The sequence below is a fragment of the Phodopus roborovskii genome, unplaced genomic scaffold (genome assembly GCF_943737965.1).
Source record: "Phodopus roborovskii unplaced genomic scaffold, PHOROB, whole genome shotgun sequence".
NCBI classification, from domain to species: domain Eukaryota; kingdom Metazoa; phylum Chordata; class Mammalia; order Rodentia; family Cricetidae; genus Phodopus; species Phodopus roborovskii.
Genome location: NW_026126588.1, coordinates 6,870,906 through 6,894,541, shown reverse-complemented (window position 1 = coordinate 6,894,541; position 23,636 = coordinate 6,870,906). Strand labels below are relative to the sequence as shown.

Sequence of the window (23,636 nt, the reverse complement as noted above, 5' to 3'; positions counted from 1 at the left end):
AAAATTTTGGGGAGTATGATATAGTCAGATTTGCATTTTATAAGTGTTGAATAGGTTGGAGGGGACTAAGACTGGTCAATGAGACCAGCTAAGAGGCTGTGGAGCGAGAAGACTGTATATAAAACAATAGTAATTATGAAGAACAAGGGTAAGGGTGTATATAATAGGTACAAATCAGAAAAGGAAAGAAACAGGACCAATATCCCATCTTTTTCCCTACTCACGGGAAGCTCCCGATATCCTTCACACTTCTAAATGTATGTATATTGTTTTTTCTCAAATTTTCTAGGTTAGTTCTCATTTGCTTTTGGGAGTATCCATCCTTCACCATGTTGAGAGCTAAGAATCAGCTTTTTTTGTTGTCACCCCATTACCTGAAGCAGCTGAAAGATACATCAGCCTCCAGATGGAAACGGCTCCTACATCAGCAGCAACCCCTTCACCCAGAATGGGCTGCACTGGCCAAAAAGCAGCTGAAAGGCAAAAACCCAGAGGACCTAATATGGCACACCCTAGAAGGGATTGCTATAAAGCCCTTATATTCCAGGGCAGACACTATGGACTTATCTGAAGAACTTCCAGGAGTGAAACCCTTCACACGTGGACCGTATCCCACCATGTATACCTATAGGCCCTGGACCATCCGTCAGTATGCAGGCTTTAGTACTGTAGAAGAAAGCAATAAATTCTATAAGGACAACATTAAGGGTAAGACTTCAATGGGACACATGGTACTTATGACATAAGAGATATTGATTCATTTCTGTACCTGTGACATTCATTTTGCACCTAAATTTGCTGTGGAACAAATGGGTGCTTTTCAACTTCTGTGCTCAAAAAAGATATGAGGCAAAAATTAAAACGTGTAAAATTCTTGGAGATAAACCACGCTTTTACCCACACTGGAGAATAGAAATAAGATGGAGATGCACAAAGGACAGGGAGGTGGGGCCTATCTTTGGAAAGCTTTTAGTTTTGTTGAGATAAGAATGGGGGGGGGGGGCTTATATGATGCCAAACACCATAGTAGGTGCTAATCATATATACAGTGAAATCTATCCTTCATTAGAAAATTATGTCTGATTTCCTTTTTACTGTTTGAATGTTTAACTTTAGAATTCCTAGGTTTATGTTGCTTGCGGAGGGGTTGGATTGATATTTATACTTTATTTAGCTGACAAGTTTTCATAGGGACTGTGTATTTAGCTGAGTGATAGTACTCTTGCCTACTGTGGCCTTGGATTTCATTCCTAGTTCCATTAACAGTTTTGGGGGGTTATGAGAATAAAATCTAAAATTCTATTTCAGCAATATTTGGATGGCTATGACATTATGCTATGACTATAGTAAAGAATAAAAAAAAAGTAAAGAAGCATATATATGTTAAGTCGTATTAAGTATATGTGATCAGCTAGATGTTTTCATGAGTTTTGAAAACATCTGAATAAAACAGTAAAAATAACCACAAAAAATATTTGATGTATGAGATTAAGCAACAAATCCTTGTGCGGGTGTGAGATAAGTGACTCTATTGCTCCTGTTATTTCTTATATATCTAGTAGTCCAGTTTGTGTGTTTTAGTGTCCTGGGAACACCTAACACTTAGAATGCCAAGCATTTGTTTCCCATGATCACCATGGGCTTGAGGTACATCTGCTTCCAGGCACCTCACTTTGAGACTCTAATGTACCTGTGGGTTTGTTTGTTTGTTTTTTATTTTCCTTATGTACTTAGCTGGTCAGCAGGGATTGTCCGTTGCCTTTGACCTGGCAACACATCGTGGTTACGACTCAGATAACCCCCGAGTTCGTGGAGATGTTGGAATGGCTGGAGTTGCTATTGACACTGTAGAAGACACCAAAATCCTATTTGATGGCATTCCTTTAGAAAAAATGTCCGTTTCCATGACCATGAACGGAGCAGTTATCCCAATCCTGGCAACGTTTATAGTAACTGGGGAAGAGCAAGGCGTACCGCAAGAGAAGCTCACAGGCACAATTCAGAACGATATCCTAAAAGAATTCATGGTCAGAAATACTTACATTTTCCCACCAGAACCATCCATGAAAATTATCGCTGACATTTTCCAGTATACAGCACAGGTATGCTTTCTTTCTGCGGCTTGCTGTAGTCATTTGTAGGAAACCAAAGAATAGCAAAGTTGATAAACTTACCATTGGTTAAATGTCATGGTAAAAATTTGAGGCCTCTCTCTGACATCAAAGCCCATGTTTTCATTGTTTTTAATAAACACATTTTGTTTAGTTGACTCAAATAGTATGGTAACTCTTTGATTCTGCAGGATATATTCAATCAGGTGCTTGACCTAACATGAAATGTGCAGAAATGATGGTATGTTGTTTTCTTAGTGGTCATGGTAGAAAGAACCTGGAATATGCTTAGCATTAACTATCAGTCAATTAAACTGAAATCTTTGATTAAAAAAACCAAAAACAAACAAACAAACATAAAACAAAACCAGGATAAAGCCAACCTTTTAAAAGTGATTTTATTTCATATGCATTGTTATTTTGCCTGCATATATGGCTATATAAGGGTGCCAGATCCCCTGGAACTAGAGCCACAGACTGATGTGAGCTGCCCTGTGGGTGTTGGAACTGGAACCCAGGTCCTCTGGAAGAACAGCCAGTGCCCTTAGTCACTGAAGCCATCTTTCCAGCTCCAGCCTTTGATATTTTTAAGCTATGCTGTTTATCCTATTTTGCTCCAAATATAACACAAAGGCTCAAAATCAGTTTTGCTTACTGTGTATGTGTTCATTTTGGATACATTCATGCAAATAAGAAAATAGTGTAAGTCATATAAAACTTATCAAAATATCAGGCAAATCATAAGGCCTTTGTGAAGTCTTAGCTAGCCTAAAGGATAACCAGTGCCACTGTTTTCTAGTAGAAAAACACACATAATGTCTTGAAGATGTACCATGTACCAATCACTTAAATTTGAGAGGGAATTTAATCTAACAACTGCTAGTTTATTTCAGCTAAGATTATAAACTACCAAGTAATCTGAAATTTAACAGCATTTATAGATGATATTTGCTTTTATAAGTTTAGTAGAGCCTTTTTATATTTTATTCATTGTTATATTTTATTATTTTATATAGCACATGCCAAAATTTAATTCCATTTCGATTAGTGGGTACCATATGCAGGAAGCAGGAGCTGATGCCATTCTAGAACTGGCCTATACCATTGCAGATGGGTTGGAGTACTGCAGAACTGGACTGCAGGCCGGACTCACAATTGATGAATTTGCACCAAGGTCAGTAGATTAAACTTAGATATCTTTTCTACAGCAGCACATGATTCAAACCATTTTCTACCCATATAGCAAGATATACTGATGAAATAAATTTGTTGGGATAAATGCCATGATATATTTAGATTATCTTATATTTTGTTTAAGTGAGAAAAAAATAAGCTAATATTATCAATAGCAAAAACTAGAACTTAAGTTGACCATACTTTGTAAATTGGAAGAATGCTATCTTTCTAGGGATTTATGCAACACAGCTAACAAATGCATGGAGCTTATATTAAAATATCTGAGATCAAGTTACATTTTTTTTCCATTTGAAAATATGGAAATCACCTATCCCTTTTTTCCTATAATACATATATAAATGTTTGGGGATGCACAATACCATAAACTATATTGTCTCAAAATGAGTTGTTAAAAAAGTTGTATGGAAAATATGGAAGCATTTCAAGTGACATTTATGAAATATTTAAAGTGGTCAGAAATCAACTCATGTTTCATTCAGATCAGTAATGCCTTGGTGAGCTTGTCACTGAAGGGAGACTCACCTGTGTGCTGGCAAATCAAATGTTCAAAACATGGCTAGTGTTTTGAACATTTATTCAAAGACATTGTTCTCAGATATTGTATGCTCCTTATCACAGCAGCTCCCAAAATGTGGTTCAGTGCCTCCTGGGGATTACATAGATTGTCAGGATCTACACCGTTCCTGGGCACTTTAAACCTTTGTTCTTTTACATTCTTAGTTCCCCTAGAGTTTATATAAAGCTACATGGTGTGTCATATTGAAGTAGATTGGACATATAAACCGTTTTAGCTGTCTTCATTTAAGCCGCACATTTGCAGAAATGTAGAACAGGACTGGGAAAATGACTCAGTTGGTAATTAATTCCATGCTGAGGATCTGAGTTTAATCCCTACAGCCCATGCATCAAAGCTACAGAGATGCTTGCAATCCCAGCTCTGAGGAGGCAGAGGCAGATGGCTTCCTGGAGTTCACTGGCCAGCTATCTCAGCTCATTCTTTACCAGTGACAGACCCTGTCTCAAAATAAACAAGGGAAACAAGATAGATGGCATCTAAGAAACACACCTCAAATGTGCTTCCACCCGCACATGTGAACACACAGAAAATGGGCACCCTTCTAATAAAAATATTTTAAAGTAAAAAATATATGTTTCTTTTATTCTAAGTACTTATGATAGAGAAATAGAACTCTTCCTAAGATATCTGTTACATGTTTATTATTTTATGTGAACTGATGGCCAAAATTTAGATAATTGCATTGAAATAAAGGAAAATTCTTCATAGTCCGCAGCAGATTTTAAGGATGAGCAAAGACCCTAAGACCTCAGTGCTGGAGTCCATTGAGTTTTACTAAGCTTCAGTCTCTTAGAGCTCATTTGTTTTACATGAGATTTTACAACCTGGCCTCTAGAGGCGAACAGGTATTGTAAATCTGTAAATCAGGGAATAGTGAGGCTAGGGGCAAATTGGAGGAGAAGTGACCAAACTGAATGCTCTATCCTTTTCCTACAGCAGACAAAAAAGCAACCCCAAGCTACACAAACAAAGCAAGCTTGTTTCTTTTGTTTCAGTTACAACCCCCGAGTTACAAAGTTGCTATTCCTAGGCTTTTTTGTAACGAATTGGATCTTGAACTGGATATGTAGCCCGAAAGATGGAAACATTTGCCTAACAAGTTAAAGACCTAGGTTCAGTCCTAGCACTGAGGAAATAAAAGTTTGATTCTGTGCTACTGGGGTTGGGACCCAGGGTCTAGTGTGTGTTGGGTAAATGTTCTACCACTAAGCCACATCCCCTGCCCAAGAATCTGTCTTAGCACAAAAGAGGAAAGTCTTTCGGCAAGAAAATCACTGGTGAAGAGAATAATTCTTCCCCAGAAGCAAACATCCACAGATGTTTCTATGTTAGAGTCAGTTAATTAGATACCCGTGCTTTGCTTTTAATCCGAATTAACTGTTTGATATTCATATCCAAACATGGGTTTTTCTAATGTGTGATACAATTATTTTTATTTTCTTGTTTGCATTTTTTAAGTTTCATCTAGTTCTGGACTTTACCATCTTAGGTTGTCTTTCTTTTGGGGAATTGGGATGAACTTCTACATGGAGATAGCGAAGATGCGAGCTGGGAGAAGACTTTGGGCTAACTTAATAGAAAAAATGTTCCAGCCTAAAAATTCCAAATCTCTTCTTCTGCGAGCACATTGCCAGACATCAGGGTGGTCGCTTACCGAGCAGGTTTGTATCTGCCTGAAAATAGAGATCTTGAATTAAGAAACGAACTTTTTTTTTTTTTTTTTTTTTTTTTTTCAGGCAACAGGTACAGCCCGTTTGCTAGTATCTGAAAGTCAAATAATGCACTCTTAGGGTTCAAGTTTATACATATGGAATAGAGTTAGCTCCCTCTAGTGGTTAACTCTAAAATCTTTCCTACCTTGGCTTGTTAATGTGGAATGACAACCAATATGTTCTTTATGACTCCAGAAGGAGGGATTCTGAGCTTGGAAGGAACTTTTATAATCTAATTCTAATATACTGATTTCTACAATTAAAATGGAAATCTATAGACTGGCCAACATCACTGTTAGGAATACAATGAAATAGAATCCTATTTCCTACCTAAGAATTTACACTTAATCAGTTTAATTAGTCATTTATTAAGTGCCTACTCAGTATACATCCATTGTAGGAGATACTCTGAGATGTGCAAATGAATTAGGAGATATAAATTATGAAAAAAGATTCCTGTAATCTAATAAAAATTATACTTCATAATATGCTTATGGAACAGTATTTCAACAATGTAAAATTGTTTGATATTTTAGAGGAATATATGAGACAATGTTTTTATGTCTAAACCTGGACTACACACCTTGGCTCCTAATCCTTTTCTAGCTTGCTCCCTAATTTGTGTGAGTTTATTTGATACTCTGATGTCTGATGTTCAATCCATCCCCAAACTGCTTTGGACATTGGTGTAGGTTATATAGTTGTTGCTTAGCTAGGATGTCTCTTATAGCTCTGATGACTGTGAGCTTTTTTCTTGTTTTGTTTTTATTTTTGGGAAATGTTTTAGGACCCCTATAATAACATTGTCCGCACTACGATCGAAGCCATGGCAGCTGTGTTTGGAGGGACACAGTCATTGCATACAAATTCTTTTGATGAAGCTCTGGGTTTGCCTACGGTGAAAAGTGCTCGAATTGCCCGAAACACACAAATCATCATTCAGGAAGAATCTGGGATCCCCAAAGTGGCTGATCCTTGGGGAGGATCATACATGATGGAATCCCTCACAAATGATGTTTATGAAGCCGCTCTCAAGGTCAGTTTCTCCTCTTTCAATTTTGCTCTTTATACATTTTTTGACCTATAAATCATTATTTTTAGACTTAAACCAAAATTATAAAATGTACATGAAGAAGCAAAATGTACCTTGACTTTATAGTTTTCACAACTAAAACATTTTTAAAAGTATATTTCTGTTTCTATGATTATACTTTATGCAGTATTAAAAGATAGCTACTATGAAAAGTACATATACTTACATAGATGCACAGACACAGACAAACACACACACACACATAGACACAGGCAGATACATATAGACATATCGACGCATACACAGACGGACAATATACACAAACATAGATGGACACACATTGACAAACAGACAAACATATACAGACGTGCACAGACACGGAGACACAATACACATATACACAGGCATATACACACATGGAGGGAGGTAGTCCTCTACTGTATTTCAGTTCTTATTTTTCTGTTTACTGGCGTAAGCTGCACAGTTTTTCTTTTTATCTGTGTATTTTATGTCATATATACATGCACTGTTTCTTCTGGTTGTGTTGGCTTTAGGCATTAGACACATGCTTTAGACACTGCCTTCTGCTTTTCTGCTTGTTAGTATTTCAGCTAAATACCACTTCTTCTTTCCCCTTCCTCCAATATAGTGATAGCTCAGTTCCTCCCTTCCCGTCATACTCTCGGGTTCTTCCTTGCTTTGAACTGGCTTCTCTCTCGGTCTACTGACCTTTATGGAACATAAAACCCGAACCTCATGCCTGTTATTTTGAAGCCCTCCTTTTTAAAAAATGATTTAATAGTCACACAGACGTGTAATGTATTTGGATCAAGTCCACCTGCTATTTCTGCTCGAATTCTTCATCCACTTTTCCCTCCTAACTTCATGTGCTTTCTCTTAAAAAAGAAAGAAATGCACACTACGTCCCTTTGTGCTGCTTCTCTGCATGCATGCAAGAGCATCTACAGTCAGAACCCTCCTTCCTGGGTTCTCTCCCTCTCCTTGTATATACCAGTTGCCAGAGGGAGCCTCGAACTCCCTCCCCATCCATACTGAAATTTTGACTGCCTTAATCTTGTGCAAGTCTTTGCATGCAGTCCCAGACAGCCACTGTGAGTCCATGTATACAATTCGATGGTCATGCCCGGAATAACTGTTTGTAGCTATCTACTTTCTCCACTTCTTAGAATCTTTCCATCCCCTCTTCCACAGTGATCACTTGAGCCTCTGAGGAAAGGATGGGTTGTGGATGTTGTAAGGATTCAGGCATTATCCTGGCCTGCCTCTGTCACCTGGCAGAATGCACTCAGGCAGTACTCTGGTCAGCCCAGGGTTCCATGAGTACTAGTGTGCAGGCAGGTGTAAAGGACCCTTTAAAAGTCAGACTCCTGCCCACTTATACTCTCTTTTGCTCTATGCTCTCTCCCCTTGCTGTCTTTCTGGCTCTTCTCACTTTCCCTTTTCTCCCCTCCTCTCCCCTCTCCTCCTCTCCCCTCCCCTCCTCTCCCCTCTCCTCCTCTCCCCTCCCCTCCTCTCCCCTCCCCTCCTCTCCCCTCCCCTCCTCTCCCCTCCCCTCCTCTCCCCTCTCCTCCTCTCCCCTCCCCTCCTCTCCCCTCTCCTCCTCTCCCCTCTCCTCCTCTCCCCTCTCCTCCTCTCCCCCTCCCCTCCTCTCCCCTCCCCTCCCCTCCCCTCCCCTCCCTCCTCTCCCCCTCCCCTCCTCTCCCCTCCCCCTCCTCTCCCCTCTCCTCCTCTCCCTCCCCCCTCCTCTCCCCTCCCCTCCTCTCCCCTCCTCTCTTCTCTTCTCTTCTGTTCCTGGTGTCTCTATGTCTCTCTTCCCTTCTCCCTCATCCCCCCTTCTAAATAAACTTCTCACTTAAGCTCTGTCTGCCTGGTGTGTCATTTCCTCCACCTCTGTCATCCTTGTCTGTTGTGGAACCTGCTATGCTCTCCCACTTGGCCCCTAACCTTGGGACCCCACGTGGGACATCACCTCACACCCTTCTCCACCTTTCTCCAACTTTATCCTACAACTTACAACTGTAACAAAGGAACAACATTAAAACAACAGAGCAACAGATGTCCCATTTGGTGTCTAGCATTCCACAGTTTCTTAGTCCCTAAGTACTGACCAGTTGTGCATCTTTCTGTTAATCTTGATCCACTTCTCACAGAAGCTTCCTGGGAACTTTATGCATTTGGGAGTTTCTCCATTGTGTTCTTATCCTTGACTAGCATGGGAAGCAGAGGAAGTGAATGTGTAAGGAGTGGATGAAATCCTGAGCACAGCCATGTCAAGGACCTCAGTGCCTCAGACCAGAGAGTTGACAGAGCCTTCTGCTGGTCCATAGGCGGATGCTGACTGTGTATGCAAGACCAGCAAGTGCAGTTGCCCCTTCTGGAGGGCTGCAGCTTGAGGCTGCCGCATTAGAGAGACTCCACATGGAGACTAGCAAACCCCTTCTCCTGGGCTGTGTGTAAAAAGCACGGAGTTTCCTGGCTATTACTCTTGGCTGGTGCATTTCTGCCCACCTGAGAGCTAGGGTCCACCCCATCCCAGCTTTGCTTATGTTAACTTCTGTCTGTCTTTCTTCATCTCCCGCGTGCCCAGTCAAGTTCACAAACCCTTTAGGGAGCCACGGCAGACTTGGTTTAACATTGTTTCTGTTCATGATTCTGTGATGAGCTTTGTTAATACTAGTCTGCTTTTCATTCCAACTTTTCACTCTTGCCTCTACTAGTTGTGATCAGAAAATTGAAGCTATTTTATTCCGGGTCTTTCTTTCTGAAAGCATCAAGATCTCTTCTGACTTTTGTGTTGATGCATGTCTCATATGCCTACTTTATTCGATATCATACTGGGTTTTTGATGATTCCCCTCCATCACATATACACACATACACACGTATGATATCACCTGTTGTTTTTCAGATTAAAAGTAGAATTACATGTTGACATGTATTTTTCTTAAAGAGGCATAAACCTTGGAAACCTTGTTCATGTAAAAAATAAAGGCTAGAGGCATGACTGAGAAATTTCAGGTCTTTCCAGACTATACTTTAGACTTTTCTTTTGTCTTTTTAGATAGCTTTAAGCATTTCCCTGTGCTTAATTAATTACATAATTTGCATGGTGTTAGGGGATATTTAAAATAAAAGCCTAGGGTGAATGCTTTATCTCTCAGGGTTACTAGCCATTTGTCATTTTTCTTTTGTTCTCTCTCTCTCTCTCTCTCTCTCTCTCTCTCTCTCTCTCTCTCTCTGTTAGCTCATAAATGAAGTTGAAGAAATGGGTGGAATGGCCAAAGCTGTAGCTGAAGGGATACCTAAGCTTCGCATTGAAGAATGTGCTGCCCGAAGACAAGCTAGAATAGATTCTGGTAAGAGACGAGAAAAGTTTGTATATTTCCACAATTAAGGAGGACTGTTAGCGTCTGTGCATACCATGCACAACTGATACAAATGCATCTTAAAATGAAATAACAATGTAAAAGTAGGGCTTTGATAAAATATTTCTCATATCTACATTATATATATATATATATATATATATATATATATATATAAAATTTTTTTTTGAAGATTTTGTTCTTTTGTTTTGTGAGACAGGGTTTTTCTGTGGCTTTGGAGCCTATCTTGGAACTAGCTCTTGCAGACTCAAACTCACAGAGATCCGCCTGCCTCTGCCTCTCGAGTACTGGGATTAAAGGCGTGTGCTACCACCACCCGTCCAAATTTATTTTCATGTCTGTATCTTGTGTCTTTTGTATTCTTGCAAGCACACAGGCAAGCGTATATGTACTTCTTACAAAGATGTGCATACGTGAGTGGTGGCCAATGGCAGTATTAATTAAGGATAGCATGAAAGGATTCACTGAGTCACTGGGGATGCTTTTTTGGTATGCTCTGTTTGAGTTGCTTGCAGTGGCTGCTCATGTAGTTGTGAATAGGACAGACTTGAACTTTTCTAAGTATAGAGATTTCATGGCAGTAAAAAAGGGACTGGACATGTAAAGATACTATGTAAGTGCTGGTGATGCTAAGTGCTGTGAAGGAAGTCAGGAGTGTAATCTGAGATGCAATGGCAAGTTGCCTGTAGATGTGAGAAAGTATGCTCATAATATTGATTTATCATTGACAGATTTTTAAACTGTCATTTCATTTAACAACTGGCTGTAAGAAAATTCTAGAAATACTAGAAAGCTATTGGGCATTGCTACTGCTTTGCTTTCTGAATCTGTCCTGGTAACTGACTGTCCTTGCAGAGAACCCATCATGTAAGTGTGTAACTTTTCTTCCTACTTTCCCATGGAGTTTTTGCATTATGCTGCAAATTATTATGAGTTCAGAATGCTACTTAAAATACCCTCTTATAAAAACATGTGATAACCAGAGCATTTACAAGTAAATTCACCTGTTATTTCCCTTTGGGCGATCAATAGGTTCTGAAGTCATTGTTGGAGTAAATAAGTATCAGTTGGAGAAAGAGGACTCTGTGGAAGTCCTGGCCATTGACAATACTTCAGTGCGTAAGAAGCAGATTGAAAAGCTTACAAAGGTATTGTTGATTGTTGTTTGATAAGTACATCCTGGGTTCTCGGTTCTGAGTTCTTACCTTGTTCCACATAGCTTCTGTAATATCTGGAATAAGAGATATTACTTCTCATTGTTTTAAAAGGTTAGACGTTGGGAAACTTGCTTGGAATAAATAATTGGACAATCACGAGTTGGTCCAGGTCTCTTAATACTTTAGTGCTGAAGTCACAAAGTAAAAACACAGTGTAGCTTAGGATCAGCGTTTGAGTCATGGGCTTTCATGGTAATGTTTCTTACTAGACCATGGCTCATTTGCTTTCTGATTTTTCAAACTATCTGTCTTTGCTTGCAACTTTGTAAGCCTCAGTGTTTGGGGAGCTTTTTGCATTTTGCTAGAGTATGCTCTTTGTTCATCTTGGTGAGCACATACTAATGTTTTATTTCAATTTCTTTAGGAAATATTACAAGAAATTTGACAAAACATTTGCGGTTGCCACGTAGATTCTACCATCTGAAACTGTCTTGTTTCCTAGTCTGTAGCTTTTGTCATCACTATTTCTGAGGCAACAAGAAAACAAGCAAACAAACTCCTCAATTTTTTTCCTTCATTTACTTTCCCTAATTAAGAATAAACTTTTTTGGAGGGGTTGGAGAGATGGCTCAAAGGTTAAGATTACACCTTTTTCTCTCTTAGTTCAAACATACTACAAACACTAAATAGGCTTTTTTTCTAGTTAGATGGTATAGAATTCTTTGCAGATATTTAATGATCTCTTTTCCACTTTCAAACTCAGTCTAAATCAGGTGTCACGTTTTATCACTGAAATGCTCTGTTTAGCAAGGCTCGTCCCCTGCAGACATAGAGTCTCAGTATTTACTGCAGCTGGAAGCCTTTCATTCTTGTACTTTAGTTTCTTGTTAACTATATACTGTCAAGGCTTGGGACAGCCCATTTACCATAAACTACCCTAAACCGTACTTGGGGCAAGAGAAACTCAGCTCTGTTGTAGCCTTTAAAACATTTAAACCTAGAATGACTCTGAGGACAAATCAGCCTTCTTCCAGTAGAAAAATTAACTTTCACTATAGCCATAATCAATTTAATATGTTTCTGCTGTGCTTTCCTAAGCTCGCTCGAGTACCGGGTTAAAGTTTCAATTTCCTCATGGTTTCCTCAGAATTAGCTGTAACAGTGTTTGGCTGTTAATACACCCACCACCCCTGTGCCTCAAGGCTGATCACCTCAACACGAATTTCCTATTACTTTTTTCTTCAGTCCCTCATCCTGTTTAATTTAACACGTATTTTTTACTCTTTGAATTTTAGTCCTCTGCTGTCCAGGTCATTCTAGCTAACTACTCACTCAGGGAGTACTAGTGTTTTGGTGATGCTGGGAAGACATGCTTTCCAGGCCTGGTCTCAAGTATCACCCTACCTAAGAAGCTCATAGTCATTCCTACCCAATGCCTGCCAGCTCCACTGCTCAGTCGTTCTTTCCACCTAATCTACGTTATTTCTTCTGTTACATTAGATATTACTTGTTTATTTGCTTACTGTGTTTTTTCTTTTCTTAAAAATTCAGGCATAAAATAAATTAGCAGGAGGGCACAGACATTGTTTCATTTGTTGATATAATCAATGACCATAACTACAGTAAAACTGCCAGTAATTGCTACTTAATTAATGCCAATTCTAATTGAAAAGTTTTGCCCATGCAAACTTTTGCTGGAGCTGAATTGCTTAGAATTCCATGAACTTAAGACTAACCCTGGTTTTGGATTATACTTGCTGAAAATACATGTTAAGGATTGACTTGGTAAGCCATTCTGGCTGTAAGCACAGCTCCTACTTGCAGACATTCTTATTTCCTGCAAGAATGACTCTATACCCTTTTTATTACTGCTTCTTCTGTGATATTAAGTTGTATCAAGTGTCTGTGCTATGCCAGCAGTCATGTTAGACACACATTTTTCTCATTTAATTCTGTTAGGAGTCAACGTATTCTTTTTATTAATTCAATCTGACAGGAAGCTGGAGAGAAGTCAGCATTTTCTGAAGTGACTGTCAGATTTGGAAGATGAACCCAGGACGAGTAGATTTCCTGTGCCTATTCACTTCATTCTAACACTAGTGTGTTCCCAGTGTTTTTGACTGTAACTCTAAGCAAACGGTGCATTTCCCCTAATGTCTAGCTCTGTGCATCATGTGAGTGTACTTGTTTTGAAGATAAGTTTCCACAAACAGTACTCTTATAAACTGTGCTCCATGCCCTTAGATGCTTTCTGCTCTATGTCAATTCTATAACAAGGCTTATCACAATTATTAATTCTACACCATCACACTGCTTGCGCATAGCTATCACAGCTCAAAAGCACCATACTCTACCATACTTTGCTTAGATGGAAAATTCAGGTTCAAAACACGCAGCCATATAAATAGCAAGAAGTAAGCTTTTTCTTTTTGAAGAGGATTTTGAATTGAGTTTTCCCTTGCTATAATACATACTTTCCATCCATCCCTGTTAACAGGTGATATAATCTCAGTGGCATCCTGGGAAGTGTCACAGTTTGGACTCTTCCTGCTTGTGAGACTTGGGCTTGAGTAATGATGATTGTTTGAGTGTCGACAGAGCACATTAGAGCTAGGCCCGAGGGGACATGGTTTCACCTATACTTTCTGTTGTCTTTCTTTCTTGGTCTCTTTCTATCTCCAGTGAGGGCTCTTTTTAGAATGCCTTTTAAATAAAAAGAATAGCAATACGTTTTATGGCAGGCATGTTGTCAGTCATCTCAAGAACACGTCTGGAACAGTTAAACTCACCGCTAAGCTCAGGTCTGGTCTCCTTCCCTCTGTTCAGTGTGAGGCTTCCTTGGCATTCCCACATTTTCATTGTGCTGTCCCTTCAGAAAAGCCAGGGTGACCATTTGGAAAGTTACCGCTCTGCTTGCTTCTGATTTGTTGACTTTGTGCTAACTCAGAGTTATTTTACAGAAATCTGAATGAGTGAGTTAAAAATGAACATACTTCTTAGCTTACGTATTCCATTGCTAACCCCCTTTATTGAGGTAAAGATTGTAGACCTTGGTCAATAGTGTCTGTGCCAGGGTTTAATCTTGTAGTACCTATTTAATCTTGTAGTACCTATTTTATCGCCCTTTCTCATAAAGCTGTCCCTTCTCTTCTCTCTAAGATCAAGTCCAGCAGGGACCAGGCTTTGGCTGAGCGGTGTCTCGAGGCGCTTACCCAGTGTGCCGCCACCGGGGACGGCAATATCTTGGCTCTTGCTGTGGATGCAGCCCGTGCAAGGTGAACACGTGGGAGTTTGGAGATTTCCAAATAATGAGCATTTGACCAATTTAGCTTTTCCGAGGGCACTCAAATAAAACATTGCTTCTGTAAATTCTTTGAGCCCAACAGAGGATAATGAAACTATTCAGTTGTATGATCAAGGCCGTGTGTATAACCTTGACACAGTCTTTGGAGGGAAGAGGGGAAAGTCAATATCTGATAATTGTTAGAAAAAAGTTATTGTCGTGTCATTGCCTTTGAATCAGGAAGCAACCAGAAGAATAAACAACACCCAACACCAGTCCTTTCTCCTTTGTTGCTAGATAAGTCTAGTGTTGTAAGATGAAAATACAGGGTAGGGTGAAAAGGCCGGGGAGGGAATGGCAAGACAGTGTGTGTGTGTGAAGGTGTTTTTACTCTCTTATTTTGTGTTGATGTCTTGGCCTCGTTCACACTGTTTCCTTCCTGGTTTTCTGGAGTTCACCGCTCTCCTTGGCTGGATCACACTGAAAGATTTATTTCTCATCAGAAAACATCAGAGCTCCTTTCGCTCTGCCCGTTTGTATTGATAAATGGGATATTGTTGAGTTGCCTTCAGATACTTACTGACTTGTAACTTTAGGTTACGTAGTCTTTATTTGGTTGACAGGTGTTATAAAGGGATTACAATGCAGCCTGGCACCAAGAATCACTTTTATATTAAGTATTCTCAGGAAGGATGCTCTCAAAACATCTTAAAAACATTCTTGAGTTTTTACAGCCATTTTTATTTATTAGCAAAATATTCAAATTGTATTGATTATTGAGGTGAACATTTATCTGTTTATTGTTAGCTAATGCTCTCCCTGGCATCTCTTTTTAATATTGTAGATGTACAGTTGGAGAAATCACAGATGCTTTGAAAAAGATTTTTGGTGAGCATAAAGCTAATGATCGTATGGTGAGTGGAGCATATCGGCAGGAGTTTGGAGAAAGTAAAGAGATAACATATACTATCAATAGGTAGGTACTGTTTGAGCTTTAGTGTGCTCTGGTTTCATCTTTTATGTTAATACAGTTCATTCCCTTGAGCCTTGCTATCCTTTCTACTTGGGAAATACATAGACTTTTCTACTAGTCTGTTATTCTTATAAAATTAATAAATATTCAATAATACATAATACATGATTAACCTATAATTTATAGTTGTTGTATAATTTATTATTCACAACTATAATTATAAATACACAGTCCCTGTGCCAGTGTATCTGAAACTTTGATATTTTGACCAACCATAGATTGCATACATAATGAGGATCCCATAAGATTATAATAATGCTAATTCCTGTCTCACATTGGTATTGTACCTAGTGAGGTAGACGTGGTCACAGCCATGTGTTTATGGTGATACAGCTATACACTTGTTCTCTGCTAGTTATATAGGAGTGTAGCAATTACCATCATGTACAGTATATAATAGCTAATGATAATAAACAATTCTGTTACTCATTTGCTGTTCTTACAATTTTTATTTTGGTGTTCCTCCTCGTAGAAATGGTGTTCCACCACATAGTATGCAGGCTGCAAGCAGCCTACATGTTTCTGCTTGCTGCATTTAATTGAATTTTTTCCTTCTGAATTCAATTTGATTCTGTGTTTCTTTTTCAACACCTGTAGGAACAGGAAGCTATAACACACACACACACACACACACACACACACACACACACACACACACACACAATAGAGCCTAGACGTGTAGTAAGCAGTACCACTAAGCTTATATATTTTCACATTGACAAAGCCACCTCTTGATGTGTTTCTCTGAAGATGTCTTGGCCATTTAATAATTTATGACTATAATGAATTATATATAATTCAATGAAATATAGTATATACCAACTAATGAGAATGAAATTAAATACTAAAACTGTATTCATTTAGCAAAGTGCATACTATTTTTATATTGCACCATAGTCGCCATTAGAAGGTTCTCATTTTAAACACTTGTTTTTTTTTTTTTTTAACGAATACTGATAATTGCTTCATATCCTCCAGGTGGAGAGCTTACAATCATGTTGCTGAAGACTTCAGTAACTTTTTTCACATGGTTCAGTTGCTTGAGTAGCTCAAAGTTCATTTTCCCATTTGAAAAATGAACACCTGGCTGCTACCTGTGCAAAATGTAAAATCAGTCTTCATTGACTGACAGTGAGGACGATTGCCACTGCCTGACATGAAGCTGCAAGGTCATTTGTTTCTTGGGTGTAAAACCGACTTCTGAATGATTGGTGTTTTCGGCTTGTGTTGGCACTAAAAACTGTGTTGACACTTGCACACACTGACACTAAATGTTAAATAGCCAGTGGCAAAGTCATGAGAAGGGACCGTTTTTAAAAACAAAAATTGACGTTGTGCTCCGTCATTTTATACACACAAGTATTGTGGTTATGTATCATTACAGTGGGCCACGTTATGGGGTAATACTGGGTTCACAGAATGAGGGTGGGAATGTTCCTTCCCATTCTGCTTTATGGAGCAGTTTGAAGAATGTTGGTGTTAGCTTTTCTCTGAAGGACTGATAGAAGTTTGCCGTGAGCTCTCCGGTCCAAAGCTTTTCTTTCTTGGGAGACTATTTCTGCCTGGATTCCAGTGTCTGTTACAGATCGGTCAGGTGTTTGTCCTTTTATTTGATTTTAGTAGGTCATAGTTATCTAGAAATTTATCTGTTCTTGGCGGTGGGCTCACAGGCTGTGTCAGCTTTTAAACTTGGCTCTAAAGAGAAATAACCATATTCAAGGCTTTCGTGGCATTCCCATCATTAGACACAGATATTAATGAGATGCATATAAGTGGACATTCTTAAACAGTTGATGTGGGTAAATTGTGGGTTTTGTATCTTACATTTGGATAGTTAATATCTAACTATTATTTGCCTTTTAAAACGTCCCCAGAGTTAGCAAATTCATGGAACGGGAAGGTCGCAGACCCCGTCTTCTTGTGGCAAAAATGGGACAAGATGGTCATGACAGAGGAGCCAAGGTCATTGCTACAGGATTTGCTGATCTTGGTTTTGATGTGGACATAGGCCCTCTCTTTCAGGTGTGTGCCACAGTTAGAAAAAAAAAAATGTTAATAGCTAAGACGATGGCTTTGGAATCATTTTCAAAACGTCCAACACATTCTACATTTTCCAATGTGTACAATCCGTTTAATTTATAATTAAAAAATAAAACATTCTTATTAACTCAGACTTTTGCGAAAATAATGTTCATTGAGAATGAAATGTTATGAGACTCTGGAAAATGAAGTTTACCGGAAAGATTTTATTATTGTATTTTTTGAGTGTTGGTTGCTATTTTGTGGTCTAGGAAGATTACCTTGAAGATTTCTTGGGGAGATTTTTTTTTTTTTTTTTTTTTTTTTGTTCTAACTTAGACTTATTGGGTGAATTCCAGTCCCAGGAGCACACACAGGATTAGTGTTCATTGCATCAGTCGCTTCGCTACTACTTGGAATCTTACGATGAGGGAGCAGGAAGTGACATTCAGTAAGAATTGTGGGACTTAAGTACTCCAGTGCTTTGCTTACCCGTACCTGCTGATAACCAGAGCCCTGTCTCTGCTTTCTGTGTGCCCAGACTCCCCATGAAGTGGCTCAGCAGGCTGTGGACGCCGATGTGCATGCTGTGGGCGTCAGCACGCTCGCTGCTGGTCACAAAACCCTCATTCCTGAGCTCATCAAAGAACTTTCTGCCCTGGGACGGCCGGATATCCTTGTCATGTGTGGAGGCGTGATTCCACCACAGGTATTTTCCTTCTTCATACTTTTCTGCACATAGATACATGCACACATATAGACACACACACATACGTTTTTACTGGCATTTTTACTAGCAGGAGTGTGGGTGAGGGTTAATTTACAGAGCCGGCGGGTGGGGGTGGGGGTGGGGGTGACTCAAAAGCTGATGCATCACCAAGAAGCCCATCCTGACACTGGTGAAGACTTAAGAAGGCTGCCTCCCTGGAGCTGTCTGTAGGATTTAGGCAGCTTAGAGTATCCGAAAGATCGCATCGCAGCCAGTGGGTCATTCTCCTCCTCACTGCTCCTGTAGCCTTGTGGCGGGGTCCTTGTGAATCTTGCTGTCCGAGACATGTGAATTTTGTTTCTTTTCCAAAGTCTCAGGAATCTCCTTGCTTCTTCCTTAAAGGAAGGTGTCAATAATTCAGAGCAAATGGCTATGTAAAACAACACACACACACACACACACACACACACACACACTACCTTCCATGGATTTGTAGGAGGCTATGAAACTGGGGATACATGCACAGATAGATAGACAGAGAGGCAGGCTTATTTCTAAGGATGAATTAGTTTTAGATGTAGAGGCAAATTATATCCTGGTGATTTCACTAGGTGGATTCTGCAGACAGTGGGCACTGTTATTTCTATTAAGGTTGAATTTTGATTCATTACATAGCACTCAATTTAACGCTTTATAAAACTTGTATGGGAAAACTACCATTTTCATATTCAGTGAGCAGTGGCAGAGAGACTCGGATAAGAGCAGCGGACTTCACAATAGAGGCGGAAAGAGGATATCATTGCAGTGTGTCTGTCCAGCCTTGGACAGCAGTGCGGTGGCTTTAGTGTGGGTAGCTTGAGTCTGTTAGGGTCATCCTTCCATTTCTTCCATAACCCCATCCTTGAATGTTGCTCTACCCTAGCGTTATGCTATTTGCATAGCATAACTTACCTGGCGAAATTATTTGGACTCAAGTAGTTTTTCTGGAGTGAAAAATGCCATACTGATAGCACATGGAACCAGCATGCCCTGAGTATTTTAAGCTTAGGGCAAGGAAGTGGATAATCAAAAATTTGAGTTCTCTTAGGAATGGAGAGATGGATAATGTCGATTAATTATTACTGAGGGGATAGGACACCACCCTGTGTTATTGTTGTTGGTTTAGAAAAATTACTTAAGATGTAAAAAAAGGCTTATTTCCTACCTGGCTCCCAATGATGACCACTTTTCATTTTTAATTAAGATTAGGAAAAATTTGGTTATGAGTGTATAGGAAAGTAAAAGTTTTAGTTAGGTGCTGCAGAGACCCCACTACAACACCTATCAGTAAAATATGATTTGTATCTAGATGTGTAATAATCTTTATTCCCCTATAACAGCTCACAAAATAGCATGGTGAATTTATACATTAGGAAGAAATAAGAACATACATATGCATGAGTCAGAGAGATTGGCTATGATGCCATGCCTGGCTTGCATATTGCTTTCTTCCTGCATCAGTAAGGTTTTTAACATGACGTAGTCAGCTTGAAAACATTTTTATTAATACACTTTTCCTATTTTCGTAAGTATAATATATTTTTAGGAAAAGAAAGACCGGTTTATTTAGATATTTTTTATTTTCTCGATGTGGGGGCTGCAGTACATTGGCTAAGTTATCACAAACTCCTTATCACAAGCAGCCCTCCTGTTTCAGTGACAGGCACATGAGGGCCATTATTCACTAAGGATGCCAATCTATGAGATAATTTATGTGTCTTGCCGTTATGGAAATTATAATGCCTAAGCTCTAGGTCATGATATTAAAATATAGTAATTAAAGTAATTAACTCGTGGAAGGTAGTTGGATTTAAATAAGAGTTAAGAAAAAAATTAACTATGCCATGTGAATAAACTGGTATTTTCAAGAAATATATTTCAAGTTACATTTCATGATAGAATCACAGAGAACATCTTTAACTGTTTCCTATACTGTACTGTAAGGTTAAGACCGAGCATGGCTGCTTTCACGCACTTCCGTGTAGTATGGGTAGCCTTTATTAGGTAATGAAAATAGTCAGAGCTCATATAGGTCCTCATTAGTTTTCTGTGACTGTAGGAAATATCTAAGATTACCAACTTCCAAAGTGAAAACACTGGTTTTACTCACAGTTTTGGAGATTTCAGTCCATTGTCTATTGTTCCTGCTGCCTTGGGATCTACAAGAAGAGCATGGAGAAAGAAAGTTATTTACCTCAGGGTCCAACATGAACAATAAAGAAGGAGGAATTCTCGGGCTAGTGACCCAAGATTCCTGCTAGACCCCGCCTTCAGCACCTTGCAGTCATGCAAAGGCCTGCATCCAATGCTTTAATGTGTGGGCCATTGGGCAACACTGATCAAACTACAGTACAGGGTGTATGTGAAACGCTGCTCTTACTCAACTCAAAGGCACTTAGTTACTGAATTAGAAAGTGAGACACAGAGTGTTGCATTTCCAGTTTCTGCAGTTTGATTAAGCGTGCCCATCTTCACTACATTGCCACTCAGCCAGGATCTTGCCGTCTTTGCATCTGTGTTCTCAAGTGCTTTAGGCTAGCGGACTGAACTTGAGGGTCCTACTTACATCCATCGGAAAGCCTAATTTTCCTGACCTGGTGTGCTGAAGACCTCGTGAAGTACCTTTTTGTTTGGAGATAATTCTAAATTGATATCTAAGGTGCAAAAACAAAAACAGCATAAACAACGCCTGTGTGCCCTTTGCCCACATTCAGGTATTGCAAACTTTTAACCCACCCACTAGGGTACATTTTATAAAGCTCAAAGTGTGAGATTAGGTAAGTCAGACCTTCTTTTGAGTTACAGAATTTCAGAGTACCCTACAACCTGCCAGCTGAACATCCCATTCCAGGTCGTAGCTCAGCTGTAAGGATATTGTCAGGGGATGCTGCGTTATTGGGAAGGAAAAGAAGGCAGCCTCTCAATAAGCCTGTTCTCAAATTGGAGCTGATTGTCAACAGATGCTTCGGTCATTCTTATGGGCTCTTAAAACATGTAGCACCTGCTCTGGGCTCTCTCAGACAGTGATGTGTTTTCAGTGCTTATGGGTCCAGTGCTGGGGATACAAAGATGATGAGACATGAGCTCTTTTCTCAGAAACTCAGGCAAGAAGGAAACAGTGTGTTAAATGCTCTTGCAAAAAAAAAAAAAAAAAAGTATTATTGGAAGAATAGTACAAAGGTAGGAAGGGGAACTTGGCAGATCATTGGTTTGACTTTTAATTTAGTGTTTAGTTTTGATCATTTGAAAATGGGAGAAAAAGACTGCTGTTGCAACAACTAAACACAGACTAGACCATCTGTCCTGTATGGTAAGGGTCAAGCCGCACAGCACATCCTAAATTTACTACTGTAGCTAAATATGTTCTGCTGTTAATGCAGCCTAAAGCCTGTGTAGTACTTGTGCCCTGGGAGTCCTTACATTGAAACATTAGCTGTCATTAAGATAAGCTAATGACTGCAGCAGCATAGAACAGCCAGTCCTCACAGACAGACAACCCGGTTTATCATGGGGCCACATTCCAAGTATCACTGTTCACTAGTGACAGATACATGTCCAGGAGAAAATAAATAGACTTTTGAACTCAGAAAACACAGAGAATGATAAGCATTAAAGATTTAGAAGAGAGGAAAATTAGGTTTTAAAGTGCAGTTCCTTCCTCGTTAGGGCCACATAGCTTCACATCGCAGACAGCACTGGGCAGGGTTCTGATGTAGACTTGGGGTGTGAGCACAGTGTTGCTGGTTATCATTAGCTGTCCCAGTGGAGAAAGGTATTTGTTTCATCTCCACATGTAAACAGTGTGCCAACTGAGAAAGCTTTTGGCATTGGTGAAGGAGAAGGGAGAAGGTGTACATACTCACGAAAGCACATATGTGTAAAGTATGTGTCTTTGAAGTTGAAATCATGTCTCTGTTAATCAAGCAAATGTGTTCAACAGGACTATGAATTTCTGTACAAAGCTGGTGTTTCCAATATATTTGGTCCTGGCACCCGGGTCCCGAAAGCCGCTGTTCAAGTGCTTGATGATATTGAGAAGTGTTTGGCAGAGAAGCAGCAATCTATGTAACATCTGGATCTTTAGTGATGACCAAAGAAGAGCAAAGCTATGTCTTCAGGTAATTCCAACACCTGTAATGTGCCTGCCTTGGAATGCTGGCAGCAAAAGACCCTGATCCATGGTAATACACACATTTAAAGTCTGAGTTTAAAAATAAAAATCTCTAAAAATTATATATACCGAGTATTTCTTAGATACACTATTTTGAAAATGAAAATGGTATACTGCTTAGAAATAACTAATAATACAATTACTTATAAATAATTAAACTTTTGGTTTTTGAGATAGGGTCTCACTATGTAGCTCTGGCTACTCTGTAAACTCACTATGTCTACTAGGCTGTTCTCAATCTCATAGAGATCTGCCTGCCTCTGCCATCCAAATGCCGTTATTAAAGGCGTGTGCCAACATGCTCAGCAAATAATTAAACCCTACGTATAAAAATGTGATTGATGCGTTCTGTCAATTTAGTGTTGATTTGAGTACTGGGAAACTCAAGTTCCTATGTTAAAGTAGTAATAAAATATTAACATTTATCTTAGAAGAAAGAGTGGAGGGAATTTATGTATGGAAATAGATTGCGGTTATGACCCTCAGATCTGCTATTGCTTCAATAAAGGTATAACATCATACTCTGCATCGTGGACTAGGGGACAAAGACAGATCTGCCTTCCAGGAATGTTCTGTTTCTCCTTCCTCAACATGAGAATGTGATATCGTTACTGTCAGGCCTGGCTCAAAACTCAGGAAGATATTTGTGAACACTTCCTTAAATGAAGTGCTGATGGTTATGTGGATTCTTCTAGATTGGTGATCTAAGTATGTTTTCAGATATAGAAACATGCTGATTTGTATAAGTTTTCTTATTAAAGTTATGAAAATAAAAATAGTTCAAGGGACCTTTGTCGTGTGCTATTAAATAATTCATTCAGTAAAGGAAGAGAATAATTCTTTGTTAGTTTAAGGCATTAAATGAAGGTGAAGTAAATAATGAGGGTTCTTTTGTAAATTTCTGTATCATAAATCAGAGTTTGGAGGGCATAATCATAGATTTCTGTAGAATTAAACTATATTATAATACAGTTTAAATTTCAGAACACGACTCTTGGGAGGGTATCATGATTATTGTTAGAATTTCAAAGATGAGCAGTTTAAGGTCAAGATCAGCAATATATTCATATATTCATTGTGTCATCTTGTACTTTTTCTTTTAAGAAATACATATTCAATAAATATTTTGTTCCTGGGTTGTGTTCCATTATGTGCTTGATGACATGACATATACTATGTATTATATATT

The 23,636-nt window shown here is 39.1% G+C and overlaps 1 protein-coding gene across 1 annotated transcript; it reads left to right on the top strand.

The window, feature by feature from the left end:
• Positions 1 to 295: 295 nt before the first annotated feature.
• On the top strand, positions 296 to 22,509 carry Mmut (methylmalonyl-CoA mutase). Its single transcript, XM_051204232.1, has 12 exons — positions 296 to 708; positions 1,735 to 2,102; positions 3,128 to 3,285; positions 5,375 to 5,546; positions 6,385 to 6,633; positions 9,895 to 10,006; positions 11,069 to 11,184; positions 14,353 to 14,468; positions 15,321 to 15,452; positions 17,384 to 17,531; positions 18,070 to 18,237; positions 22,217 to 22,509. The coding sequence occupies exons 1-12, from the start codon at positions 330 to 332 to the stop codon at positions 22,343 to 22,345; spliced, it is 2,247 nt and encodes a 748-aa protein (XP_051060189.1). The 5' UTR covers positions 296 to 329; the 3' UTR covers positions 22,346 to 22,509.
• Positions 22,510 to 23,636: the final 1,127 nt, after the last annotated feature.